Here is an 8690-nt window from a genome sequence, read left to right as displayed (position 1 = left end):
ATATATTTAAAGCATTACGGGTGCAACAACATGGAAAAAAAGGTAAGTGTTTCTGGGAGAGAGGGGAACTACAACTGAAAATACATGATTCTCAAAGCTGCATCCAAGGGGAATGGAATAAAGATCTTAAAATATTACCCCTAAATGTTTCCCCCCCTGTGGTTGCAATTATTCTCAAAGTACCCTGCTTAAAATAGGTTTTCAAACCATGCAAGACTAATCATTGCAATTTGGAGATGTAAGTAGGCACTTACCATGCAATTCACAATTAGCTAAAGATGGTAGAAGAATCTCAGTCATGTTGGCACAGGAGATTTAAAAAAAAGAAAGAAAACATTTTTTCTTGTAAGAATGACATGTGATGGGAGAGTAGAGGAAGATAATTGTCATAACAAAGGGAATATGTTATTATTTATTGGCCACACTTAAGCACTGGGATCTTGGATTATAGTATCTGGTGACAAATGCTGCTTGAAATTTTGTAAATATTGCTTAAAAGGTAAGATAACTGAGTAATTCTGAAAGTGCTCTGCAACCAACACTTTCAAAATTCAGTTCTGGGAAGCAGAGTGACTTTTTTTTTTTTTGGTCCTAAGAAAAAGTAAGATGCAACATCTGAGCACCCTAAAATCTTGTTCTCTTTGGGCTAGAACGTACTGCTACTAACATTAGAGCAATATTACTGGTAACTATGGCAAAAGAATTTTTAAAGCCAACTAATAACCTTAAATTTTTAGTGCCTTCAGTGTATGGTGTAGTCCAGACTGTCCCCCCTCCTCTGTCCTGCTGACCGTCAAAGCCCACCCAGCACAGGGGTTGTCCCCACTTGAGACCACTCAGCCTTGTTGCAATGGACATAATGGCTGTTTGGCTCTGCCGACCTGCCCTCCGGCATGGTGATGGATTTCAGTCTCCTGAGCTTGAGAGGGTCACGACACTCAGCTCCCCGCAGGATTCGATCATTTCTTTGCCAAAGTGCCAGCTGTAAATAGATATTTAGGGTCTAATTTCTACATCCTTCAGTATTTTAAATGTGTCAGTGTTTGGCTAGATGTAAGTTATCTGATTTGTCGCTATTAATTTCCTGGTTCCCTTTTTATTTTCTTCCTCCTCTTGCAGAATCACTGGGTTATGAACTGCAGTAATAACCTTTCCAAACTAATTTTTCTTTTTGCAAAGCTTTTGATTTTCTTTTTTTTTTTTATCACTCCACTAGTGCCAGGATGCTGATTACCCCCCTCCTTCCCTAACCTACCCAGCTCTAGAAGTGCATGCAAACAAAAAGGGGGAAAAAAAAAAAAAACCCTCAGCAATAAGTTGGCTGCTTCTGGCAGCAAGACAAATCTAGCACCACACAGCAGGCAAGCAGAGAGTGCACTGCTCATCCTTTCGGTGTTGTCAGTGTATGGGAATGCTGGACATCAACACACAGCGAGGGATTCGGCCAAAAGCACTCCTCCTCGGCATCTGAACCCTGCTGCTTTCACCTCCGATTGGAAGATACAGGTAAAAATAGAGAAATGCTTTAGCTAACTGGATTCAGTGAAAATATAAAGCAGTTAGAAGAAGCCCAGACAGCCTAATCTTATTCCTAGCAGGCAATGGAAGTAAACCACAGTGTATGGGCTGATAGCTACTGTATACATAATACCCTCAGGTACTGTAACTTGCATGTGATTCTTCGCATTACAGCAAATAAATTGTCGCAAGTGGCAGTAAAGATTTTTTTCTTAATACACTTTGTTCAAGTTGCCTTTATAAATATTTATCATTATTTACATAATTATACCTCTCTCTGACAGCAGGCTTTATAGCAACTTTGAACCACTATAAACAGGCAGACTGGATGCCTCCTTTTAGCCAGACCGTATCTATTCTGTGTATTATATGTACATCTATTACCAGCATGCTATGAGGATATCACTCATTCATTTCCTAATGTAATTTATAGTTACATTACAAAAGAATCCATCTACAAACAGCAACTATGTAATATTGATAACGCATTTAGGAACAGAACATAAATTTAATGACTGAGATATTCCATAGTATAATAAACTGCAGGAAAAAAAAAACGTGTCTGCGTAAGTACGTACAATTTATTATAGCAGGCAACTAAACAGAGAACATATTTCTTTGTCAGAAACTTTCTTTAAAAGAACTTGACATCCCAAAATTCTTTTCTCCCCCACAGATGTCAGAAGCTGAGACAGACAAGGTAAAAATCAAACGAGCAGAAAGTTTTGAACATGACAAGCAAAATATTTCTTGGCTGAAAAAAGGTAAGTTACATTGCTGAGTTATTAGTTACTGGCTTGTGTTCAGAGATATTTCTCATTTATTAAAAATTCTTTTTTGAAGAAAAAGGCATAAGAATACCTTACGGGCTTAAATATGGCCAGGAATTTCTACCGCATAAATTCCATAGCTTGACTTCTACAAAACATGCATGTACATTTGCTTATGGTGCAGGAAGGCCTAAACTGCCAAATTTTAAAGCAACCTCAAAGCTCATTTTTCTAATATCCTTGCATTCCTGGGGAAGTTTTATTTGACCTGAACTATAAGCCACTAAGAAGTATGGATTATCATCTTAATTCTGATGAAAAGTTTTTATTAACTCAAACTATTACTGAATTAGATTAATATCTGTTTGGTTTTCTCAAACATGAATAAAGATCAACCTTGAATCTTTGGATTTGGCAGTGTGTTATCTTAGAATAAAGTAGCATCAGTTGTCAGCGGCTTATGAAATACAGACTCTCAGAGAAGTTATAAAAAACAAGTGTAGGAGACCTTTCCAGTTTTAAAGGCTGAAAAATGACAGGTATTAAGCAAATAATTTGTGTTAAATACTGGTGTTTTCAAATACTACATCCTATTAGTTAAACTATTTAGAAGACATACAATTGAAAAGGTTTTCATATCGCGTATGCCTGTACACATAAAGAAGGAAGGTTCTTCTTTAGGACACATTTCTTACTGGAAAAATTGACGTGCCAAGTTAGTACATAGCTTACTACATCTTTATGTTTGTTTGTTGGTCATAACAGAGTTACTTTATTGTATTTAATATACACACAAGAAGAACATTAATTAAATAGAATCTCAGAGACTTTCAAAATGCACGATACAAATTAAATATCCATGCTTAGGTGCAGATTGTTTTTAATGAGAACAGTTATATTCGAATCCTAACAAAAGTATTTTGGGAAGACTCAACAAGTTACCTGATGTTTTGAAAGCATTAACTAGGAGGGTATTGAGGAAAAGGCTCATTTATAGCCACTGTTATGTCATCTGTAAAATGTGCATCACTATTTTAAGTTCATGTAGTTAATTGTACATTGGATCCTTTAGCTGCAAGAGAGGCTGCAATCAAGTAGGCCTTGCAGTCTTCATGGTTTATGCAGCACTTCCGCAGAATGAAAATTGCATGCTTGAGCAGAGCTGACTGGCCACCACACAGGCTTTGTCTGGCTGGACATCCAAAATCCTCTGTTTGCAAGGTGTCACCTAACTTCAGTAAAAACTCTGCAAGCAGAGGATTTGCAGTTTGAGCATCACAGCAAGCGATATAGCTGAGTGAGATCTGGGTCTGATTGTACAAGATAGCACTGCACTTTAGCTTGTAAACAGAAATCACGTAACTGAATATTTATTGCATCAGAATAGAGGAAGAGAGACACAGCGTTACAAAAGGGGTACAAAGGCACAGGGGACTAACTACTCCATGTCTCTGAGCAGGATAAGACTGATGGCATGGGCCCTCAGAGTTCCATACGGTTATTTATCCTCTGGTTCAGACCTACTCCAGTAGTCAGGTGGCATCTCTCACAACTGTATGTTCCTGAGTTCCTTTCACTTAATTGATGCTAATCCACAATGTTTCATTTCTCCACTTCCTAAGAAGAGACACCACCCAGAGTTTCTAGATCATTAGTAAAAAGTTTTGATCATTTTCTACTTGGAGGAGCTAATCTTTTCCAGAAAGAGCCAAATGCTGCCTACTGGCACTTCTTCTCTCTAAAGTGCCACAAAGCAGAACTGGGCCTTGAAGGTCTTGTACAGCAGCTGAGTCAATAAACAGCTGAAATGTGTCTCATAATGAAGGGAAATTTTCCTTGAGATAAGAATATGGACATTATTTTATCTTATATTGAACTTTGCTTTTTAAAAATGTTGTTATTGTTTCTTTGCTTTAAGCACTTCTATGGTACACGGTGGTTTTTTAGAATATGGTAAAGCAAATTGTCTGGAGCAGAAGCTTAACTTCTATGTTTAAATGTTTTAAAAATACCCCACGTATAGATTTCAGGCATTCCAATAAACAATGAATTGTGGAGAACAGACTTGTACTGTTTCCGTCAGGCACAGTAAGAAGACTATATGTTCTTTTAGCAACCAGTTTTAAAGAAAAGTTATTTTTATTCATGGTTTTGTATTGATTATTTGTTCCTTCTAAAAGAAACAATCATGAACCACATAGTATCAGAAATAAACAAAAAATATAGACTAGGCTGTGGCTTTAGTATCTTTCCTAGACTTCATTTTTTTTCCTAATGCTTTGCAAATTAACAGATCATAGACTGACAGTACAGTAGGTCAACATCAAAATAAGGTACCTATTACTTTTTTGTTGGCTTTCACCATTAGAAGCTGTTTAATCAGGGAAGGGGGGGAGGGGGGTTTTATTCTGGCAGCCAGTTATTTATCTTCTGCTTCTTTTGGAAGAAGAAATTTTGCTTCTGTTTTTAAGTGTCTAAAAGCAGAAATCAAAGCCTCATTCCGAGGGAAAACTTCTTTCACACAGCAAAATAGAAACCAAACCAGACTTGTGAAAAGTATTATAGAAAAACATCAGGCTGTGCACATAGGATTGTATCTTACCATATCAGCAGGAAGAGCCTAAACAGTCCTACTCATGCATCTACTTCTTAGTAAGTCATTTGCACCCACTGCTGTGCTCCTGCATCCCTGCCATGAGTGCACCAGAAGACTGATGGGAGTTAACGATGACATGGAAAAAAATAATGCTGCACAAGCCAGCACAGTCTTGGAGAGAAAAATCTACATAATCATGGCCCTAGACTGTATTTTTCAAACGGACATTGGCACATTTGCCCTCTCCTTTTATTTCTTGCTTATCCTACAAGGCTTTTTTTGGTGGAGGGCCTGAGGTCCTCCGCAGCACCTAGCACATTGTAGAACTATAACAAAATAATTATAAAAATGTAAACAGGGAAGCAGACTGGTAAATGCATGCTCTATGTTTGCTAGACTTTAAGAAAGTCCTAAAACATCTCTGTACCTCCCAAGACACTTAGCACTTAAGTCTGGATGTGGACAACATGAGAGACTCCCTGGCTTGAGAGTGTGAATGAGGATGATGAAATGATCACAGTCCTATCCCAAGATATCTCAGGGTGAAGAATTTATACCAGCAATCTTTTCTGATAGTATGGCATGTTCCCCAGGACTATAATTTCTAAAAGATCACACAACAGATGAGAAAATCTGTGTTTGGAGGGTATGCATCAGACCATCACGTGCAAATCAACCAGAATCAGTATGAAAGAGCATTGAGAAAAGGCAGTTCTTGGCCTCGTGTTCTGCTTGTCTGACCTTAGCACTGGTGAGAACCAACTCAAGGAAAGCCTGGGACATAGGAGTAAAACCAGACAATGACTCCTGTTTTGTGTAGGAGTGGAGGCAGTTATCTCTGCTTGCTTCTCCCCATGGGGAAGAGCTTGTTGTTGGAGATGGGAGGCAGTTTTGGACGGAGATAGAGTTCCCCATGCCAACGCCTACAAAACATCAGGGTAGACTGAAACATGGGCTCGTTTGCAAAGAAACATTTGCAGAGTTGTCTGCATTTCTGTTCTGAAAAACCAAAGCTGGAATCCTCAGCACATGCATTATCCCCACTTATACATGTTTTGCCCTGACATGCACAAAATTACATAAATGACAAAGTGTATAAACACAAATACGCATGTGTAAGTAAAGAACGACCAATGTAGCTTGAAGGTAATGTTAAAGAAACATTCTCTGCATGGGCCTGTGTCCCCACCTGTTTCATGCACCCACAAGATTTGTAACAAGCAGACCATCACACTCCAAGCAAGAAACATCTCTATGGGCTCCTAATCAAGCACAGTTATTAGAGAGTCCTGTGAAATCTGGAAGCTACACAAGACATGCCTTTAGAAATGCAGTACCCAAGGACGAGTAACACTTCCAGGGGCTGACTCAGGGATGCTCCCACCTTGCATAGCACAGCCACAGCCACAGAGCTGCCTCTTCCACATGGACTAGGGCTCTTTCCACCATGGTGGTGATTTAGTGCCAGATTAGCAGCCATCTGGTGAGAAGGGAGGTCAAAGCAGAGCTAAATTCACACCAGCCTCAGCATGTGGCTTTTGGAGTTCCTTACAAACATTTAATCTCTTGGTATCACTTGATGATTACAGCCATATGGATATGTGGGAGCAGGCAGGAGCTTATCTGACTGACATAATGCTGTAAAAGGTGACACTGATTTTGCACAGGGGCCAGCAGTGGTCTGTTCACTATTTCTGCATCCATTGCAAACACAAGGGAAAATGTGTGAGGGCCTAATACTGCCCTCCAACAGTTTCATCCAAAACTGGCCACGGCAGCCCAGGAACGCAGATCCAAGTTGCGCAGAAATGAAATTTCATTTCAGATATTTTCACACAAAGCCCTCCTGTTTTATGCTGCCCAGCTGTGTACACAAATGCCCTCCATATATAACTTCCAGTGAAAAGTTAATGAAATGGCTTCCTTGCTCTCCTGCCAAAAATATAACTGAAATGCTAATCTCAAGACTTTCTCCAGAATAGCCCCTTTCTGCACTAAAATTCTCATAAATCAGAAACATTTTTGTCTAAAATAAGTCTGTTTTCATTGTCTTGCAAATAGTAAAAAGTCTAGCCCCAATTTCTTTAATCGGCTGCTCTAGCCAGCAGATTTTTGCTCTAGGGTGAAATTCAGCCCTGTTCTGAGGGTCAGTACAAGGTCAGCACTTAAACCATAAAATAGGGCTTAAGTGGTAAATAGAGCCTCTGTGCAGGATTATATTTCACCCCTCCAAGGACTACAGTTCATATGAAAAGGGAGATTTACTCGTATCATAGACCTGGCTGTAGTGACTTTATTCACATTATTCAAATAATACCTTAGTCCAGAAGTAATCCCATTGGGTGAGATTGTGCCACATTTCTTAGTCGCACATCCCAGAAATCCAATACAGAAGCAGGCCGTTCCTAACTGCACCATACCAAAACATCCCACAGCCTGGTCCTGGGGTTATATTCCTGGGGGTAATAGCAAAACCTTCCTACGCTGCAGCACTCAGAAATGCCTTTTCCCCAGCACACCCCTCTCACTGGTTACCCAGGGGCTTTAGGAGTCTTTTACAAGAAGTAATAAAGCAGGAAGGACATAATGCCAAGAGACTGGTTTTGCAGAAGGAGAGCTATCCTGGAGACACTCAGGGAATTTCCCAGTTCTTTCACAACCTTCCAGCTTTTTACCTGGTTTGCAGGGGCTGGAGTAACCATTACGAGGCTTGTAATTTGGTTTCAGGGAGATTATTCTCAGCAAAGTGTTCTGATCTCACATGCATCCCTACATTTAGGAAGCTAAATGACAGTTTTAGAATTTCTTTCTAAAAACTCAGAAGTCAGTGAATGAAATTTTACAAACATGCTTGGACACTTGTTTCCTGAATTTTGCTGACTTGGGTCCAGAAGTTTTTTTTTCCACTCTCTTCTTCCATCCTGAATTAAGTCATTGGATTGAAAAGCTTTACGGAAGACTGATAGCAAAGAAATACCTCTCAGTTTCATGTAACAGAAAATGTCAAATGCTTATAAGATGAACACTGTAATCCAAGCAGACTGTTTCTAGATAAGACCACCACACACACACAAAAAAAAAGCACATTTAAAAACTGATGACAAGGATCCCAGGGGGCTCAAGTTCCTGGAAGATGCCTTGTCAGCTTCAGGACTATGACCAAATGAATTAATCAAGACAACCCTTCCTTTAAGTTGTAAAACAGCAGATTTAAAGACTCTTCCAATGGAGAGGGAGTATATGAAATCTGCGATGGTCCCAGCTCACTGCTCCTAATTATAGTTTTATAAACTGAGTGGTCCTTGATCTTTGAACTGGAGGGTCCTTGGAGATGCAAGACTTTGAATACTGCCACAAAAGTGGAATGAATGTACAGTAAAGACAGTGCTACTTCTCTGGGTCATAGGATTAAGTTTAAAGTCACACTCCTATGCTGGATATTGACTGTAAAAATAGAAGCGAAGGTTTATTTAGGTTTGATTGCCTTAAGTAAATTTGTCCCACAAAGGAAGAGAAAAGTCTATTTCATTCAACTGCCAATGCTGGGGAAGACCTGAATATGTTTCATTCACCTCTGGAAGTTTTCCAGACCAATTCTATTCTTTGTTGTACTTGGGCAAAATATTCAGAATTTTGCTCTCAGTTTTTTGTGCTCAGTAGAGCAAAACATGGAATAACAATATAAACACTCATTAGTTCTTGATTTTCTCAGCAACATACATGTTAGGAGCAGAATCCACATATCCAAGGGCCTCCATAGTCCTTCCTACTTAAGATAGCAAACTGGTACATGAAAAATCTTAGCC

The 8690-nt window shown here is 39.3% G+C and overlaps 1 protein-coding gene across 1 annotated transcript in view; it reads left to right on the top strand.

The window, feature by feature from the left end:
- Positions 1–1385: 1385 nt before the first annotated feature.
- Positions 1386–8690, top strand: part of MDFIC2 (MyoD family inhibitor domain containing 2) — a 49094-nt gene continuing 41789 nt past the window's right edge. The window contains exons 1-2 of the mRNA XM_087744335.1: positions 1386–1506; positions 2195–2282. Of these exons, the coding sequence (XP_087600461.1) occupies positions 2195–2282 (88 nt within the window). The 5' untranslated portion in view covers positions 1386–1506. The remainder of the gene's footprint in view (positions 1507–2194; positions 2283–8690) is intronic.

Source organism: Nipponia nippon, unplaced genomic scaffold (assembly GCF_047370975.1).
Source record: "Nipponia nippon isolate SJK-2023a ecotype South Korea unplaced genomic scaffold, ASM4737097v1 scaffold_9, whole genome shotgun sequence".
NCBI classification, from domain to species: Eukaryota; Metazoa; Chordata; class Aves; order Pelecaniformes; family Threskiornithidae; genus Nipponia; species Nipponia nippon.
Note: the sequence above shows the minus strand (reverse complement) of the source record. Positions and strands in the feature narration are given on the sequence as shown.